A 20,089-nucleotide genomic window follows, 5' to 3' on the forward strand; every position below is an offset into this window, starting at 1 on the left:
CTTGTGCGGCCTACCACTTCGCGACTGAGCCGTTGTTGCTCCTAGACGTTTCCACTTCACAACAACAGCACTTACAGTTGACCGGGGCAGCTCTAGCAGGGCAGAAATTTGACGAACTGACTTGTTGTAAAGGTGGCATCCTATGATGGTGCCACGTTGAAAGTCACTGAGCTCTTCAGTAAGACCATTCTACTGCCAATGTTTTTCTATGGAGATTGCATGGCTGTGTGCTCGATTCTATACACCTGTCAGCAACGAGTGTGGCTGAAATAGCCAAATCCACTAATTTGAAGGGGTGTCCACATACTTTCGTATATATAGTGTATGTCCCTATAGCAGCCTCTGCTAGTCCCTTGCAGACCGCTACATACAGCCATTATGGATCTTATATTTTCATATAATTCCCCGTTGTCCATATAGCTAATTCCCTGTAGTACAAATGTAGGTACCTGTACAGTATAGGAGGAGTGTGTATAGGCGGAGCCGCCGGGATGGTCCGTTTACATCGCTACATTCTCTCCCCTGCAGGCACATCTAAACAGGATCTATCAGGTATGAAATCAGCGTGGCACAGAAATGGAACAAAATCAATTGATAGAACAAATTACGTATGGGGTATGAGATTCGACAAAAACCCTGATAGAATCAAATAAGTATTTTTATCGAATTTTCTTGTCTGCTCTTCAGTCAATATTCCTTGAAAATCCTCACGATATGGTCTTATCAGGGTTTATTAAATCGATTTAAAAGTTGCATGTTTTACAAATATAGCCTGACTATTGCGTTGCACTGGTCCTTACATAAGAGAGTGGTTCTGGGTGTTTAAACTGTGGGGGTTTCCTCTGCCTTGTCTACTGAGGTCAGAAGAAAACACGGTTACCGTAATGACCTTAAAAACAGGACCTCCTCATTTCTGTGTTGCCATTCCCGGTCCGATCATCTCCGTCTCCATCCATAGGGGCATCCCCATGTCTTACTGCTACTCAGTCTGTCACTCTCTGTCTTCTCATGTAGACCATCTGTCTCATTGCATATCTGTCATCAATCATTCCGTCAAGGTTGAAGCTAAAAGCAAAATGCCTGAGTCTTTATCTGTACCTGGCCTGTGTTGTACTGGTACAGCCGTCTCTCCACGGTGGGGGGTGAAGAAATGATTAGCAGCCTCCATTGAATTATCGTTAGGAGCATATTTGTCACGGTTAACTAAGCCAGAACCCAGAAGCAGACCAGGACACGGTACGTGAGACAAAGGTGAGTGTTTATTTATAGAGTCCGAGTGAAGCTGAATAATCCAGGGAACAGAGCGGGTGGCGTGGATGGGTTGTTGAAGGTGCAGTGGTTGGTCCGGTACTGGCTCGGCAGCCGCCGACCATCAGGCAGAGGTTGGGTGAAGGTTCCGGGTGAGAGACTGCAGACAGAACAAAAACGGAGGTGAGTACACAGCAAATCAACAAGGTGCAAAACAACAAAACTAACGCTAGAACTCAAAGGCTGATACGCTGACAAACATACTGTTCATGGCTAACGATCCGGCAGGAACTGGATGTTGGCCCAGAGCCTAAGAAGGGTGATGATCAGGACCAGGTGTGCAGATTGCTGATGGGATGCAGGTGCGGAAACCCAGAGCGCTCCCCGGAGCGTTCCCGAACCCTCGGGAAACTGGAGAATACGAGCAGGAACACTAGTCACCAGACAGGACCCGACTCAGACAGCCGGGATCGTCACAGTACCCCCCTCCGACGAACGCCACCGGGCGGACTTCCCGGAGCGCCAGGATGGAGGCGGTAGAAGTCACTGATGAGGTCTGCGTCTAGGACCTGTCGCCGCGGAATCCAACTCCTCTCCTCAGGCCCATACCCCTCCCAGTCCACGAGATACTGGAAACCCCGGCCCCGCCGTCTGGCATCCATGATGCGACGCACCGTGTAGGCAGGACCACCTCCGATCATCCGAGGAGGAGGAGGAGGAGGCGGAGGAGGCAACAGAGGACTGAGGAAGACAGGCTTGAGGCAGGAGACATGAAAGGTGGGATGGACTCTGAGCGTCCTCGGTAGTTTGAGTCGAACTGCCACTGGATTGATCACCTTCTCCACCACAAACGGACCAATGAACTTCGGTAACAACTTCCTAGACTCAGTCCGTAACGGAAGATCCCGTGTGGCCAACCAAACCCTATCTCCGATGGTATAGGTGGGAGCGGGAATCCGGCGACGATTCGCCTGGAGCTGATACCGGTCCGAAACTCTAAGGAGTGCCTTTCTGGCCCGATGCCAGGTCCGGTGGCAACGCCGAATATGGGCCTGAACAGAAGGCACTGAGAGCTCCTTCTCCTGAGAAGGAAACAGGGGAGGTTGGTAGCCATACAGGCACTGGAAGGGAGACATCCCAGTGGCAGATGTAGGAAGAGTATTGTGGGCATACTCAACCCAAGGCAACTGAGAAACCCAGGAGGTGGGGTTGGAAGAGACCAGACAGCGTAGCGTTGATTCCATCTTCTGGTTGGCTCTCTCCGCCTGACCATTGGATTGGGGGTGAAAACCAGATGTGAGACTGACCGTAGCTCCAATGGCCAAACAGAAGGACTTCCAGACAGCAGAGGTAAACTGAGGGCCACGGTCGGAAACGATATCACTGGGCAAACCGTGGACCCTGAAAACCTCCCTAACCAGGATCTCGGACGTCTCCGAGGCAGAGGGAAGCTTGGCAATTGGCACAAAGTGGGCGAACTTGCTGAATCTGTCCACGATAGTCAGAACGACCGTGTTCCCCTCAGAGGCGGGCAACCCCGTGACGAAGTCCAGGGCCAGATGCGACCATGGTCGCCGGGGAATAGGAAGGGGGTGAAGTAGTCCAGAGCTGGGCCGATTGGTACTCTTATTCTGCGCACACACTGGACAGGCAGCAACAAAACCCCGAGTATCCTCGGCCATGGCAGGCCACCAAAAACGTCTGCGAAGAAACGCCATAGTCCGAGCCACGCCAGGGTGACAAGCCATCTTGCTTGCGTGGGACCATTTGAGGACAGCAGGACGAACCGACTCAGGCACAAACAACCGACCGGGTGGACCGTTACCGGGACCGGGCTGAGTCCGAAGGGCCGCCAGCACCTCCTCCTCAATCTTCCACATAACTGCTCCCACGACGCAGTTCCGGGGGAGGATTGTCTCGGTCTTGGACCCACTCTCCTCCGTCTTGGAGAACATCCGGGACAAGGCGTCCGCCTTGCCGTTCTTAGATCCAGGTCGGAACGTCAGGGCAAACTTGAATCGTCCGAAAAACAACGCCCACCTGGCCTGACGGGAGTTGAGACGTTTAGCCGATTGCACGTAAGCAAGATTCTTGTGGTCCGTCCAGACAATAAACGGTTGCTCCGCCCCCTCCAACCAGTGGCGCCACTCCTCCAAGGCAAGTTTCACCGCGAGAAGCTCCCGGTTACCCACATCGTAATTCCTCTCCGCAGGCGAAAGGCGGCGAGAGTAGTAGGCGCAGGGATGGAGTTTACTGTCCGTGGAGCATCGTCTGCGACAGGATGGCGCCAACTCCCACATCAGACGCGTCCACTTCAACGACGAACTGACGGGCCGTGTCCGGTTGAGAGAGAATCGGTGCGTTGGTGAATCGCCTCTTCAAATCCAGAAACGCTCGATCCGCCTCCGGATTCCACTTGAAGGTCCTGATGCTGGAAGTCAAGGCAGTTAACGGAGCGGCCACACGGCTGTAATCCCGGATGAATCTGCGGTAGAAATTCGCAAACCCCAAAAATCTCTGGAGCTGCAATCTCGTACCGGGCTGGGCCCATTCCAGAACCGCTCTAACCTTCTCCTGGTCCATCCTAATCTCTCCCCTGGAGATGATGTACCCGAGAAAGGATGTCGTGTGGGCGTGAAACTCGCACTTCTCGGCCTTCACGAACAGGCGATTCTCCAACAATCGCTGCAGCACCTGCCGGACATGCTGGACGTGGTCGGAAGGTTCCTTCGAGAAGATCAGAATGTCATCCAGGTAAACAAACACAAAGAGACCGATCATATCTCTCAGGACGTCGTTCACCATACTCTGGAATACCGCTGGAGCATTGGTTAGTCCAAACGGCATCACCTGATACTCGAAGTGACCCATCGGTGTATTGAAACCCGTCAACCACTCGTCCCCCTCTCTGATCCGGACCAGGTGATACGCATTGCGTAGGTCTAGCTTGGTGAACACCGTAGCACCCTGTAAGGAGTCGAAGGCAGAACTCATCAAGGGCAGGGGATACTTGTTCTTGATCGTGATGTCATTCAACCCCCGATAATCAATACACGGTCGAAGAGAGCCATCCTTCTTACCCACAAAGAAGAATCCTGCCCCCAGGGGTGATGACGAGGGGCGAACGAGACCAGCAGCTAGAGACTCCTTGATGTAGGTCTCCAACGCCTCACGTTCAGGTCGGGAGATACTGTATAACCTTCCCTTGGGGTAGACAGCTCCAGGGACCAGGTTGATGGCACAATCATAGGGTCGGTGGGGAGGGAGTGACAGAGCCTTCTGCTTACTGAAAACTTCCCCCAAATCGTGATATGTCTCGGGAACCAGGGACAAATCTGGGGGTTTAGCCTCAATCACCTGACTGGGAACCGAATGGGGGCAGGCAGTCTTGAGACAGTTAGCATGACAATCAAGGCTCCAACTCGTTACCTTGCCCGTCACCCAATCGAACGTGGGATTGTGTTCCTTCAGCCAGGGGTATCCAAGGACCAGAGGAACATGGGAAGACGGCAGAATGAAGAATGAAATCATCTCAGAATGATTCCCCGACAACCGCATCTTAACCGGTTCAGTCCTCATCGTGATACGTGCCAGACTACTGCCGTTCAGAGTGGTCGCTTCAATGGCTTCCGGCAATTGCTCCTTGGAAAGCCCCAGCTGTTCCACCAACTCGGCATCAAGAAAGCTTCCATCGGCACCTGAATCGATAAAAGCGTTAAGCGCTAAGCTCTGATTCCTGTTCACAAGGGTAGCCGGGAAACGGGGTCTGACAGAGGTACTGAGAGGTTGAAACTGGCTCGCTAAAAGTCCTCCCAACTTTAGCGAGCCGGGCAGTTTGACGACCGCCGGGAACAGGTGGAGATGTAATGTCCCGAGCTACCACAGTAGAGGCAGCAGTTGGTCTGACGTCTCTGTTGACGCTCCTCCTTGGTTAACCCGTGCCGCCCCACTTGCATGGGTTCAGAATCGGGAGAGAGGACCTCTCCACTAATCCATTGTGGAGGAGAATGATCGACGTGTTCTGGTCCACCACCCGACCCGACTGGGAACTGAGAAGCTGATCGGTTGGACGGAACCCATTGCTTCTCCCTCCTTCGCTCTCGGACTCGATTATCCACCCGAATAGACAAAGCTACCAAGCTGTCCAGGTCACTAGGCTCCGGATAGGAGATCAACTCATCCTTGAGCTGCTCCGACAGACCCTGGTAAAAGGCCGCTTGCAGAGACTCCTCGTTCCACCCACTCTCCACAGCCAACGTCTTGAACTCGATCACGAAGTCGGCCACGCTGCGAGTTCCTTGGCGAAGCGAAAACAGGCGCCTAGCTGCGTCCCTCCCTCGGACGGAATGGTCGAAGAGCTTCCTCATCTCGGCCGCGAACCCCTGGTATGAAGCCATGCAGGGATCCTGTCGTTCCCAAACGGCTGAAGCCCACTCCAGCGCTCGACCACGCAGCAACTCAATCACAAAGGCTATCCTAGCCTTGTCTGTGGCATAAGAGTAGGGCTGTAGATCGAACACTAGTCCACACTGCATAAGGAAGGAACGGCATCTTCCCAGCTCTCCCTCATACTTATCCGGCGTCGGAACCTTGGGCTCACGGATGGACACAGCTTCAGAAGCGGCAGGCGAGATGGGTGAAACCGGTAGTGGATCCTCCACCGGACACTTGCGTTGGTTCTGGACCTCCGTCAGACCGGTAGAAAGGTTCCGAACTGACAACGCGATCTCCTGTAGTACCGTGCTATGATAGCCCAACATCTTCTCCTGCTGGGTAATAGCATGGCGAACAGAGTCCAGGTCCGCTGGGTTCATTACTGGCCGGATCGTTCTGTCACGGTTAACTAAGCCAGAACCCAGAAGCAGACCAGGACACGGTACGTGAGACAAAGGTGAGTGTTTATTTATAGAGTCCGAGTGAAGCTGAATAATCCAGGGAACAGAGCGGGTGGCGTGGATGGGTTGTTGAAGGTGCAGTGGTTGGTCCGGTACTGGCTCGGCAGCCGCCGACCATCAGGCAGAGGTTGGGTGAAGGTTCCGGGTGAGAGACTGCAGACAGAACAAAAACGGAGGTGAGTACACAGCAAATCAACAAGGTGCAAAACAACAAAACTAACGCTAGAACTCAAAGGCTGATACGCTGACAAACATACTGTTCATGGCTAACGATCCGGCAGGAACTGGATGTTGGCCCAGAGCCTAAGAAGGGTGATGATCAGGACCAGGTGTGCAGATTGCTGATGGGATGCAGGTGCGGAAACCCAGAGCGCTCCCCGGAGCGTTCCCGAACCCTCGGGAAACTGGAGAATACGAGCAGGAACACTAGTCACCAGACAGGACCCGACTCAGACAGCCGGGATCGTCACAATATTTAAAAACAGGAGCATTAAGGAATAGAAGCCCCTTCACAGCGGTGGCCTGGCGCTGTGGGTCTCGTGGGCAATGATCCAGAGGTAATGTCTTCTTTACTAGCGAGAAGCCAGGATAGTGTGATTTGGAAAATGGCTGCTAATTGTTTTTGAACCTGGCTGTCCCTCATCTGTGGTCTCTCTGCCATGCTAGCATCACTAATCATAGCGGCTGTGGTTCAATTGGGTTGGGGGACAGGTGAAAGGGGAAGCTAATGATCAACTCTCACATTAAATATGTGCCATAGTCGTCTATCTATCCAGCTATTATGGTGACTTGTTTATATTGGCCTATTATTTTAATCAGTGCTGTTGTATTGGCTCATTGGCTATCAGCATGACAATTGCAGTTTTGTTTTCCCTATGTGGAATTGGTGTTGAGGGATATTTGTGAGAATCGTGTCTGTGTTACAAGTGTGTGTGCATGTGCATGCTGTGGTGTGCTATTCAGTAGTGTATCATGCTACATATATCATTGCCACCTCTCTCAGTGCTTTAACGTTCCTTTACATTCTCCAGTCTGCTGACTGTTATACTCATAGAAATGGACGGATTCATAGTTCCTGCTGTAAAGAGGTGCTGGATTACCATTATCCCTGTTGACAGGGCATTCAAGTCTAACTGTTGTCTGAGGTAACGTAAGCTATAGCCTAAAAGGTTTTTATAAAGGATAGGGTTTCTTTTTTATTCTACACAGCAGAGTCTCTCCTTACACGTTTACAATAGTGATGGCAGACAAATGAACATTGTCACATATTTATAACTACAGAGACATTGAGATGTCAATTGAGAGGATCAGATTGACAAAAGGATTGAACCCATAGAATAGCCTAAATGTGGGTCACACATGCCATGGTAACATTGTGTTCCAAGAGGACACTATGATTTAGCTATTACATAAACAAGTTTAAACCAGCTTACTGTTCCATTCTAGTGCTCTGATACTAATATTTGTTTTTGAAGAAAGGTTTTGTTTGCAAGGGTATGTAATTACATTGTTGTTTCAGCCCCGTTATTTGTTGTAACAATTCTTAATAACTAAAATGTAAATGAAATGTTAATGCATGCTTTGGACATTATCTCACAAAATGAAAGGGTGGGTTATTTGAATATATATTAAACATTCAACTTGATTTACAAAGTTTGCAAGCTGCAATTATCTGAGAACATTCAGGCTCTGGAAAGGAGGAGCAAACTCGCTTGAAAATTGGTTTCTTCAAAGCTCATCAACGCTCCAACGTGGTACAGATGACCAGATATTGAATCGTTCCGTTGACAGCATATGCTGTACATTGCTGTGTATTAAATCTTACGGGAGCTGTCTAATTTATGATAATGTGTTCCATGGAAACACAATGAGATCGGTCTAGTATTCAGACAGTTGAGAGTAGGAAAGTAGCTATTAACTCTTGGCAATGAACATTTGAAGGTGAAGTGTTCTGAATGATCAGAGAGCTCAGTCATGTGGTGCTGCTGGCTGCTGTTGGCTGCTGCACTAGTACATGATTGGTTCAGGGAGGGGTGTTGAAACAGAAGGATGCTTTCAATCCAAGGGCCTGCTTTACTAAGCACTGGTACAGTAGCGTGTGACTGTAGAGAAGCTCTTGTTCTCTAGCTACAGTTCCAACACAATGCTCATCTATGTGCCTGTCTGGTCAGTGGTGGTACAATGTGGTTCTCTGGACATTGAATGGCAGTTTGTTCTGATGGTATGACAGTTGGAATGCTGCTAGCCAGGATAAATGATGGAGAGCTTCCTAACTGATCCCAGTCAGGGGTCATCAAAAAACACTGACCCAGCCTAGTCCTGTAACCATACCATACTGTTGGGCTGTTTATGACTATAGAGATGATGCATTTTGTGTGGTGCTGGGTGAGATAGTTATGTGAGTGTTTCTTCTCTAGAATCTCCTCTACAACAGTGCCTCTCTTCCTCTCCCCTCCCCCACCTTCATACTCAACATCATAGCCGAGAGAGAGAGAGAGGATCGCTGCTCACTGCTTACACAGGGGATGAGGAGTGCTGCCTGGAAATGTGATTTGTCTGAGGGGATGTTATTTAGTGTGGTTTGCACAACTGATAAGATGCCATGGTGTTTACAGCTCTCACCATCAGCTTGTCATTTGCTTTTAGTCCATGTCCCACTGTTTAAACAAACAGAAAACATGGGTCTGACAGTGATATGTGTCAACTCAATTCCATACCTCACAGTGCTGTGTCAGGCCAGGCAGGACCAGGGGTGCTGTTAGTTATGTGTCCTGTAATAATGAGCAGAAGCTCCTCCTCTGCACTGTGGGGTCTGGTGCCTAACTACTTTTCTAAAATCAGGTGTTAATTGTGCCTGTCTTGCTGTGTGTGTCTCTCCTGTCTCGCCACACCCCAGTGGACCGTCAAAAATAGTGATATCATATGACCAGTCCAGGGCGGACACTACTCTTGTTGTTAATACACTCACTATCTACATTAGCTACATGCCATGGCTCAATATACAGTACATGCAAAGATGTTCATCTGGCCCCTGCCTACTGAGGATGAGTCTTCACTCAGTATCTTTTAATTGACATATTATTAGTCTGGTTTGTTAATGTGTGTGGTTCTGGCCTGCAGTGTGAGTAAAGCTTTCCCAGTGTTAACTAGTCTCTTGACAGATGTGTGTGTTGTGTTTCTCTATGACAGGTATAGGTTAGCCCTTATTAAAGATAGATGCCAGAATAGAAGCCAGATGAATTCACTCATTATTCACTCATCTGTGAGTGATTGGAAGGCGTCCAGCTCTAAACGAGAGAGGACAGTCTGGAAGGAATATTAAGATTGAATGTATTAATAATGAATTGAGTTCTGGGCCTTTTTGCCTGCAGTACGTTTCAGCAGATGGGACACTTTGTTGTTTTCTGCGTCTGATGGAAAGCTGTTTACCATTTTGCTTGTCGTCTGGCTTCCATACTCCTTTCCATTCATCACTACGTCATCGTCCATTATCAATCATCACTCCTTCATGCCTCCTGTTTCTCCTTAACATTAGGAAACCCCTAAAGCATGCTTTTTAAATAATATTTATTATCCTCTATAAGTAAATCTATTTCAGAGGTGGACAATACTTTTTAAAATCACGTTTGATTTTCTTTTGTGGTACTGAATTGAGTGTTAAATGTTGTGTTGATTATATAACTTCATATTAAATGTCGATTCATCATGATTCATAATCATGAAAACAATTCTTAATAATTCAATTTTTAAGATGATATATGGAGAAATGTTTGTAGCATCCCTCCATGCTAACTACTAACCACTAACTCCACAATGTAGTGTCTATTATTTACACATTAACATGTACCCAGCAGGCTAAACGGGTTGAAATGACGTCATTAAAACCTGTTTAGCTCGCTGGCTAGGCTATTTATAGTTTGATGCTGAGTAGTTTAATACTACTGAGGAGGGTAAAGGTTGATGAGTCTAATTGTGTCCAATTTTTTGAATGGCGTGCTTGTATTATAGTTTTAGCGGTAGCCCATTTCACTGGACTACAGCAGGAAAAAGGTTCTGTATATGAGTGGGGCAGTGTTGTTCAGTTGCATGCTCGTGCAGTGTTGTTTGTCCCAGCTGTGAGGTACTGGATTCCTGTCTAAGGATTGCTTTGGTTTTTGTTGTTGTTCTATTCTGTCTGTGTCCTCTACAGGCCTCTTGGACTCGGCCCGAGCAACACAAGGTATAGCTTCTATAGTATACCCAGTACCCATCACTATCTACCGTATACCATGCCCATGCATCCTCTTTTACCATATTGATTTTTGACTTTACAATTCTCTTCAACACTGTTTTTTTATTGTTGCCGTAGTCATGGAAACTGATGGAGAAACTCTTATCAGTCCTGTTTGGTTTATTAGAGTGGCTTCGCTCTGAGAACCATCAGCCTGAAAAATTATCCTTGAAACCTGAATGTTCTTTTTCCTAGCTCATCCATTTTGTAGCCAGGTATCAGACAACTGGTGAAGGATGTTTGTTCCCATTCTTTCCAGGGAATAAGGTCTAGGATACACAAATGATCGAGCTAAGCGAAAATTGCTTGATGTTTCCAATAGGCAACACTACCCTGCATTATTTCATTTCATTTCATTTTCAGTCATTTAGCAGACGCTCTTATCCAGAGCGACTTACAGGAGCAATTAGGCATTATTAATAAACTCTCTGTTGTTGAAAACCATAGTTATGAAACTTTAATGAATCTATGTTCTCACGTTGCATATGAACAAAAGGAGATGTTCTTCCTCTGGACACAAATGAGATTGTATATCATGGTCTGGTCTGCCATGTGGTTGTCCAGTCTTTGGCCATGATGATGAGTTGTAGTTTACCCTCTTTGACCTCACAATGCAGCCCAAAAACAGGGAACTGAATGTTCTATCTATACTACACCAAGATCATATTAATGTGCCTGGTACTTGGACTTAATTTTTTCATCAAGGACCACAATAGGAACTGCATGTACATAAGGGGTGGCATATGTGAGTGCAGCACAAGGCTGGTGGGACACAGTCACACTCTCTGGTCACCCTTTCAGCTGTGATGTAATTATCCCTGTCAGTGTTTGGAGAAGGTGGGGGGATGGAGGGAGGAGGTGGAGGAGGGTGGAATGAAAAGGGCACAGACTGCCATGCCTGTGTTATGTAAGCGTTTCCTCAGGCATACTTAATGCCCCAGACATGCTGCTTCTGTTGAGTTTGAATACAGAACTAATGAGCGCTACTCTTCTCTTAGTTAGTTTCCCAAATCACACCCTATCCCCTATATAGTGCACTACTTTTGACCAGGGCCTATAGGGCTCTGGTCAAAAGTAGTTCACTATGTAGGGAATAGGGTGACATTTGAGCCACAGCCTTAGTTAGTTTGTCCCCCAGACTGGTCCCTACTGTAGCTAATTGAACAACACAGAGGCATTAATGAGATGGTTCACATGCAATGTGTGGGTGTTGAACTTCAAAGCCATGCAAAATAAAATGCAAGGTCCCCAGAAGTTCAGCGCTTCTACGACACCTAACATGAGTTAACAGTGGTTTGAAATGGCGTGAGAGTTCCTGTCCAATGTCAACAACAACAAGAGTAGCCGACCCCTACGCTAAAGGTTACGTACATGGCTGTTTATTTAGACCTTGTGTATATGGCGTTAATGAAGTCAGGTAGTGTATCTTAAGACAAACATAAATCCTATTAGCTATTAGCAGGGTTTCTGCTATAGTTGTAATTGGCAAGGTCTTGAATGTTCTTGCCCTCTTCCCCATTTCATATGCTTTGGTTCTAGTTCTGAAGCTGGAGTCTTAACCTCTATTGAATTTAGTCAGCATGGTGTTGCTTTAGTTTAGAATTACAGAGACAATTCACAGTTTGCACTGCTCTGACTAGGTAGCTAGTTAATTCTGCAGAATAGAATCACCCCAATGAGTTGACATTTCATGGATCAACCATGGGTCTTGTACAGTACTAGAATGCCTGACCTATAATATGTATACAGTAGATGTATGAACTGTACATCAGACAGTATGTTGCTCTTGGGGAAGTACACAAATAATTCAACACTATGTATGTCAATATATTATTATTATCTAGTTGAATTTCACAAGATAAAGTGAACCACTCAGCATGCTGTGTGTAAAAGTGCAAGCTAGGCATGTTATCTTGTCCACAGGAACCACTACAATACACTAGTAGCATTTAACAGGCTGAGACCTAAATAGCCTGCTGTATCGGATTTTAGCCACCTCACTCTATAGCCAGTGTGTGAAAAGCTCTTGATGGCTCCATCCATACAGCTTCTTTAACCATTATTGATGTGCTCTGCTACTGTACACATCTCTACTGTACAATACAGAGGGTTGACATCTTTACTCTAAAGTATCTCTGTCTCTCTTGTAAGTGCAGGTCATGTGTAGTGTCATCACCTCCTGATGTTACAGTCATAGGAAAAGCACTCAATGCTACAATGGTTCGTCTCTAGGCTCAGAGTTCAATATTACTATGATATAACTAGAGTGTGTTATAATGTATGGGCTCTCAATAATGCATGGATCACAATGGGATATGAGGTTAACATTGATGTACTGCAAACCGAGGTCCTTTGTTGCTCGCTAACCTGTGATTTCCTGCCCTATAGAGTCTGGATGGGAACGTCGTAGTGAGAAGTGATGCTCGTGTGTCCTCCCTCACGCTGAAGTACGCCAAGTTCACTGACGCTGGCCAGTACCTCTGCTCTGCACGCAACGCCATCGGAGTGGATTCTCAACCCGCCTACCTGGAAGTCCGCTGTAAGACCTCTACATGTCACAAGGCTGCGTCTGAAATGGCATCCTATTCCCTATACAGTGCACTACTTTTGACCAGAGCCCTACACCCTATAGTTCACTACTTTTGTCATTCCCCATAGGGTCCCAAAAGTAGTACACTATATAGGAAATAAGGACGCAACCACTGTCTCTAGTGCTCACGGTCTTAATCAGGCCTGACATACTGCCTGCAGCTTCCAACGTTTGTGCCAAAGCCTCCTCTTTTAAATATTTAAGACAAAATACAGAAATCTCTTATTCACATTGCTGGTTAATTCCTTCATAGATGCCCCTAAGATCCAGGGCTCAGTGACAGTGTATACCTGGGAGGGAAATGCAGCTAACATCAGCTGTGAGGTCCTTGCCCACCCCAGTGACGTGTCCATACTGTGGCTGAGGGACGGGTTTCAGCTTCCCAACGCTAACGTCACCAAAGCCAAGGTTTTCCAGAGCCCCACAGCCAGCTACCTGGAGGTAGAGACGCACTCAAATACACACACACGCATACACGTCGGGATACTGTGCGCACACACACACACATGCATGAGCACACACACACACGAATACACACACAAAATTAAGATTTAATGTGTGACAGCTAGTATTTGCAGGGTTCGTGCCCAGTTCCATTGTGGGGAGACTGAGTGTGTTTTCCATTATTCAGTAGAGGGAAGCACAGAGAAAGAGGAATACAAATAGGCATCTCTAATGGAAAAACAACAGTGGAACAAACTGACTCAAGCATCTTAGTCACCTTGTGTTTGTAATGCTTTGCTGCCCTCAGTAACTTTCATGCATCGATTCCCTCCTCTGTTCCAGGTCACCCCAGAGTCTGAGAATGACTTTGGGAGCTACAACTGTACTGCTTCCAATGAGATGGGCACAGAATCCAAGGAGTTCCTCCTCATTCAGGCTGGTCAGTCACAATCACAATCTGTAGCTAATTATCCAAAATCGTCATGCTTCTATATTGTGAATCTAATATTGAATGTCGGCATCGAATGAAATATACTGTAGTTCTCAAATGAGTACCTTTATGTGTGATTCCTCTCCTCTATAGATGTCCCGTCAGCCCCGTCCCTCGGGGAGGTGGAACCGTTCTCCAGCTCAGCCAGGGTGGAGTTCCAGGAGCCTGACGCCACCGGGGGTGTACCCGTCCTCAGGTACCGGGCCGAGTGGAAGACTGTGGGCAGGGGCAGCTGGGTGCAGAGGGTCTATGAGGTCCATGGAGGTGAGTACAGGGGCAGGATGTGGGGATACAAGGGTAAAGAGAGAGAGTATGTGAGGGGATAAAAAAAGGAAATGTGCTTTGCTACTTTCTGTTTATTTTTCTCATTCATTGGCCTTTTTTCCAATATAATAATTTAGCTGGTTTGATTTACCCTCAAATGAGAAAAAAAGAAAATGTTGTTGTCTGTAATTATTGCATCCCTGTTACTCCTCAAACAGGTATTTCTGTCTGAGTGAAGAGTCTGTTGTGGATGTGTCAGTAATTGTACTTCTCAATTGTATCCTCAGGAGCTCTGAGTGAGGTAACCATCACAGGCCTGAAGCCTGAGACCAACTATGAGGTGAAGATGTCAGCCATCAACGGCAAGGGAGAGGGTGAAACTAGCCCCGCTCTCGTCTTCAAGACAGAGCCTGTCCGTAAGTCACACACGCGAACACACACACACACACACACACACACACTTCACACCTACCTTCTCACCTCCCCAACAACCACCCCCTTTACCTCACCTTGCCACCGCCCATTGCACCTCCTCATTAAAATGAATCAATACATGCAGCCCTGTTTGTACAATCTGTTTGTCAGCTCCACCATAGACATATTGGTCAGCACTTGCTTACAACCTTTAGATCAGACATATCTTTGCCCTATGCTGTGCTTGCAAATCTATGAAGTAGCTTCTACTGTACAATTGGCTTGAATTCTCACTGCTAGGATGATGACGACAACCCTTGTTTTTACCCTCTCTCTCTCTCCCTCTCTCTCCTTACCCTTGATCTCCCCCTGTTGGTTGCAAATGTGACTGGAAGTGGAATGTCTGCCCCTTGCTAACTCAGGAATATTATGCCATGCCCTGCATGTGTAGAGTTCAACTGATAGTTTGGTATCCAAGGATATTCTGATTGTTATTTTCTATGGTTGATGCTGCTATCATAAAGCCTTGTTAGTTTCATTTCTTTCTTTTTTGTCATACACTTGTAGTTTTCTGTTGATTTATGTTCTGTTTTTCTGTTGGACCGCTCAGGTTATTCTTACGCAAGTAAGTGCCTCATCATCATACACACTCACTCTGAGTATTAGTTTGAACTTTGGACAAACTTTCAAAGTGTTTTCAAAACAGTCTGTCTCCAGTTCTAAAACGGTGTATTCTATTTATACCGTCATTGGATTTCATGTGGCTTCTGGTTTTTCTGCCTCTGCATCTTTTCCAATGAGATTTGACAGTCATTAAATATTGTATTATGTTTATTTTCCTTTCTGTTCTCTGATCAGTCTAACATAAATAGTTTAATACCTTTAATCTGCAGGAATATTATATTGCAGATAACATATTTGAACAGACATACTAGCTATTTGTGAAGCCTTTGTTTTTGCCTGATATCTCTTCTTCTACATGGTTTCTTAGATGGCATTTTTCATTTTTTCACTGAGGACTCAGGTTTGTTATGTGGTTACTGGGGATTAGACCTATAGATCCTAGTTATTATGAGTAGTTAGCATTTGACTTAGACACTGTTATACCGAGACAAATAGCCTAGAACCCCCCCTATTACCTGCTACTCAGTTTACTGTACAGTACCTACAGTAAGAAGCTATTGTAATTTACTGATACAACTTAACTCTCCCCAAATATTATTGTGTTTTCATGTCATGTGTAGGTTGTACATGTACAACTGATACTATAGTGTCCGTCAGTATTGGCAATACTAAGTCATATTAGGAATATGTCTGTATTTCTGTCCTCTTTTTCAATGCTGCTGTTTTCTGTCAGTATTTCCAATATGTACACTACCAGTCAAAAGTTTGGACACACCTACTCATTCAAGGGTTTTTCTTTATTTGTACTATTTTTTACATTGTAGAATAATAGTGAAAACATCACAACTATGAAATAACACATATGGAATCATGTAGTAACCAAAAAAGTGTTAAACAAATCAAAATATATTTGAGATTTGAGATTCTTCAAATAGCCACCCTTTGCCTTAATGACAGCTTTGCACACTCTTGGCATTCTCTCAACCAGCTTCATGAGGTAGTCACCTGGAATGCATTTCAATTAACAGGTCTGCCTTCTTAAAAGTTAATTTGTGGAATTTCTTTCCTTCTTAATGTGTTTGAGCCAATCAGTTCTGTTGTGACAAGGTAGGGGGGTATACAGAAGATAGCCCTATTTGGTAAAAGAAGTCCATATTATGGCAAGAACAGCTCAAATAAGCAAAGAGAAACGACAGTCCATCATTACTTGAAGATATAAAGGTCAGTCAATCCGGAAAATTTCAAGAACTTTTAACTTTTCTTCAAGTGCAGTCGCAAAAACCATCAAGCGCTATGATGAAACTGGCTCTCATGAGGACCGCCACAAGAATGGAAGACCCAGAGTTACCTCTGCTGCAGAGGATAAGTTCATTAGAGTTACCAGCCTCAGAAATTGCAGCCCAAATAAATGCTTCACAGAGTTCAAGTCACAGACACATCTCAACATCAACTGTTCAGAGGGGACTGTGCGAATCAGGCCTTCATGGTCGAATTGCTGCAAATAAACCTCTACTAAAGGACACCAATAAGAAGAAGAGACCTGCTTGGGCCAAGAAACACAAGCAATGGACATTAGACCGGTGGAAATGTGTCCTTTGGTCTGGAGTCCAAATTGGAGATTTTTGGTTCCAACCGCCGTGTCTTTGTGAGACGCGGTGTGGGTGAACGAATGATCTCTGCTGTGGGATATGTAGTTCCCACTGTAAAGCATGGAGGAGGAGGTGTTATGGTGTGGGGGTGCTTTCCTGGTGACACTGTCTGTGATTTATTTAGAATTCAAGGCACACTTAACCAGCATGGCTACCACAGCATTCTGCAGCGATACGCCATCCCATTTGGTTTGGGCTTAGTGTGACTATCATTTGTTTTTCAACAGGACAATGACCCAACACACCTCCAGGCTGTGTAAGGGCTATTTTACCAAGAAGGAGAGTGATGAAGTGCTGCATCAGATGACCTAGCCTCCACAATCCCCCGACCTCAACCCAATTGAGATGGTTTGGGATGAGTCGGACGGCAGAGTGAAGGAAAAGTGGTCCTCTGTAGCTCAATTGGTAGAGCATGGCGCTTGTAACGCCAGGGTAGTGGGTTCAATCCCTGGGACCACCCATACGTAACAATGTATGCATACATGACTGTAAGTCGCTTTGGATAAAAGCGTCTGCTAAATGGCATATTATTATTATTATTAAAAGCAGCCAACAAGTGCTCAGCATATGTGGGAACTCGTTCAAGACTGTTGGAAAATCATTCCAGGTGAAGCTGGTTGAGAGAATGCCAAGAGTGTGCAAAGCTGTCATCAAGGCTATTTCAAGAATCTCAAATATAAAATATATGTTGATTTGTTTAACACTTTTTTGGTTACTACATGATTCCATAAGTGTTATTTCATAGTTTTGATGTCTTCACTATTATTCTACAATGTAGAAAATAGTAAAAATAAAGAAAAACTCTTGAATGAGTAGGTGTGTCTAAACTTTTGACTGGTACTGTATGTCTTTGTTGGAAATACTGCAGCGTTTCCTCTGTTGTTAATCATTTTGTCTTGCAGGAGAAGGATGGTTTGGGATGTACCCTTTTCCATTTATTAGCATATTTTGAAAGTTGTAAATCTAGAGCATATGCTACAGTAGCTGAAGTCATCATTTCTCTCAGAGGAAAACCTGTCATTTGTCCCTGCTTGTGTTTTCAGTGTTGTCAAATGTTCACTGTTGTTTTGTGTTACTCTTCAGTTTCTGTTTTGTTTAATTTTGTCTTGAAGTCTTATAACTGTTTTTCCTGTCCAAGTTTACGTTGTCTATTTTTATATCTTTCATGTTTCCACTTTCCTTTCAACCAATCACATGCGTGCGTTTCATGTGACTGTCATCATGTGGCTTGCATGGTGCTGATGATGTCATCCACTCTGCAGAAGGTAACTTTTCGTTCCCAGTTTTCATCAGAAGAATCTTAATTTTACTGGAGAGTCATTCATAACATAAATACTAAATGTCCCAATTCAAACATTTCCCATTTATTTCCATTTATATTCCATCTTGTTAACCCATCATGTGTATCCATTCCCCTTCTCTAGACTGATTGGAGCTCACAGGAACTGCCACAGTTCTTTAGCAAGGAAGTGTTCCCTGTCTGTCATGCAGAGTTATTAACTTGATTATATATTTTACTGGATTCTCTATCCGCAATACTCATTTGTATTAACTACTGTATATCTCTGCAGAAATCCCATATACAGTGGGGAAAAAAAGTATTTAGTCAGCCACCAATTGTGCAAGTTCTCCCACTTAAAAAGATGAGAGAGGCCTGTAATTTTCATCATAGGTACACGTCAACTATGACAGACAAAATGAGGAAAAAAAATCCAGAAAATCACATTGTAGGATTTTTAATGAATTTATTGGCATATGATGGTGGAAAATAAGTATTTGGCCAATAACAAAAGTTTCTCAATACTTTGTTATATACCCTTTGTTGGCAATGACACAGGTCAAACGTTTTCTGTAAGTATTCACAAGGTTTTCACACACTGTTGCTGGTATTTTGGCCCATTCCTCCATGCAGATCTCCTCTAGAGCAGTGATGTTTTGGGGGCTGTCGCTGGGCAACACAGACTTTCAACTCCCTCCAAAGATTTTCTATGGGGTTGAGATCTGGAGACTGGCTAGGCCACTCCAGGACCTTGAAATGCTTCTTACGAAGCCACTCCTTCGTTGCCCGGGCGGTGTGTTTGGGATCATTGTCATGCTGAAAGACCCAGCCACGTTTCATCTTCAATGCCCTTGCTGATGGAAGGAGGGTTTCACTCAAAATCTCACGATACATGGCCCCATTCATTCTTTCCTTTACACGGATCAGTCGTCCCTGGTCCCTTTGCAGAAAAACAGCCCCAAAGCATGATGTTTCCAACCCCATGCTTCACAGTAGGTATGGTGTTCTTTGGATGCAACTCAGCATTCTTTGTCCTCCAAACATGACGAGTTGAGTTTTTACCAAAAAAGTTCTATTTTGGTTTCATCTGACCATATGACATTCTCCCAATCCTCTTCTGGATCATCCAAATGCACTTCAGACGGGCCTGGACATGTACTGGCTTAAGCAGGGGGACACGTCTCGCACTGCAGGATTTGAGTCCCTGGCGGCGTAGTGTGTTACTGATGGTTGGCTTTGTTACTTTGGTCCCAGCTCTCTGCAGGTCATTCACTAGGTCCCCCCCGTGTGGTTCTGGGATTTTTGCTCACCGTTCTTGTGATCATTTTGACCCCACGGGGTGAGATCTTGCGTGGAGCCCCAGATCGAGGGAGATTATCAGTGGTCTTGTATGTCTTCCATTTCCTAATAATTGCTCCCACAGTTGATTTCTTCAAACCAAGCTGCTTACCTATTGCAGATGCATTCTTCCCAGCCTGGTGCAGGTCTACAATTTTGTTTTTGGTGTCCTTTGACAGCTCTTTGGTCTTGGCCATTGTGAAGTTTGGAGTGTGACTGTTTGAGGTTGTGGACAGGTGTCTTTTATACTGATAACAAGTTCAAACAGGTGCCATTAATACAGGTAACGAGTGGAGGACAGAGGAGCCTCTTAAAGAAGAAGTTACAGGTCTGTGAGAGCCAGAAATCTTGCTTGTTTGTAGGTGACCAAATACTTATTTTCCACCATAATTTGCAAATAAATTCATTAAAAATCCTGCAATGGGATTTTCTGGATTTTTTTTTCTCAATTTGTCTGTCATAGTTGACGTGTACCTATGATGAAAATTACAGGCCTCTCTCATCTTTTTAAGTGGGAGAACTTGCACAATTGGTGGCTGACTAAATACTTTTTTTCCCCACTGTATTTGATTTTGTGACTTTCC

At 45.6% G+C, this 20,089-nt stretch overlaps 1 protein-coding gene across 13 annotated transcripts in view; it reads left to right on the plus strand.

The window, feature by feature from the left end:
* Nucleotides 1–20,089, plus strand: part of LOC121559508 (neural cell adhesion molecule 1) — a 120,085-nt gene that overhangs the window by 87,729 nt on the left and 12,267 nt on the right. For 2 of the 13 annotated variants that reach the window (XM_041872746.1, XM_041872750.1), the window contains exons 9-18: nt 529–552; nt 10,333–10,362; nt 12,802–12,952; nt 13,257–13,444; nt 13,790–13,886; nt 14,031–14,201; nt 14,489–14,617; nt 15,226–15,240; nt 15,607–15,639; nt 18,151–18,153. In XM_041872746.1, coding sequence (XP_041728680.1) covers nt 529–552; nt 10,333–10,362; nt 12,802–12,952; nt 13,257–13,444; nt 13,790–13,886; nt 14,031–14,201; nt 14,489–14,617; nt 15,226–15,240; nt 15,607–15,639; nt 18,151–18,153 — 841 coding nt within the window. The remainder of the gene's footprint in view (nt 1–528; nt 553–10,332; nt 10,363–12,801; nt 12,953–13,256; nt 13,445–13,789; nt 13,887–14,030; nt 14,202–14,488; nt 14,618–15,225; nt 15,241–15,606; nt 15,640–18,150; nt 18,154–20,089) is intronic. The other 11 variants (XM_041872753.1, XM_041872758.1, XM_041872754.1 and 8 more) reach the window with 7 other exon arrangements.

This window comes from Coregonus clupeaformis, chromosome 5 (assembly GCF_020615455.1).
Source record: "Coregonus clupeaformis isolate EN_2021a chromosome 5, ASM2061545v1, whole genome shotgun sequence".
NCBI classification, from domain to species: Eukaryota; Metazoa; Chordata; class Actinopteri; order Salmoniformes; family Salmonidae; genus Coregonus; species Coregonus clupeaformis.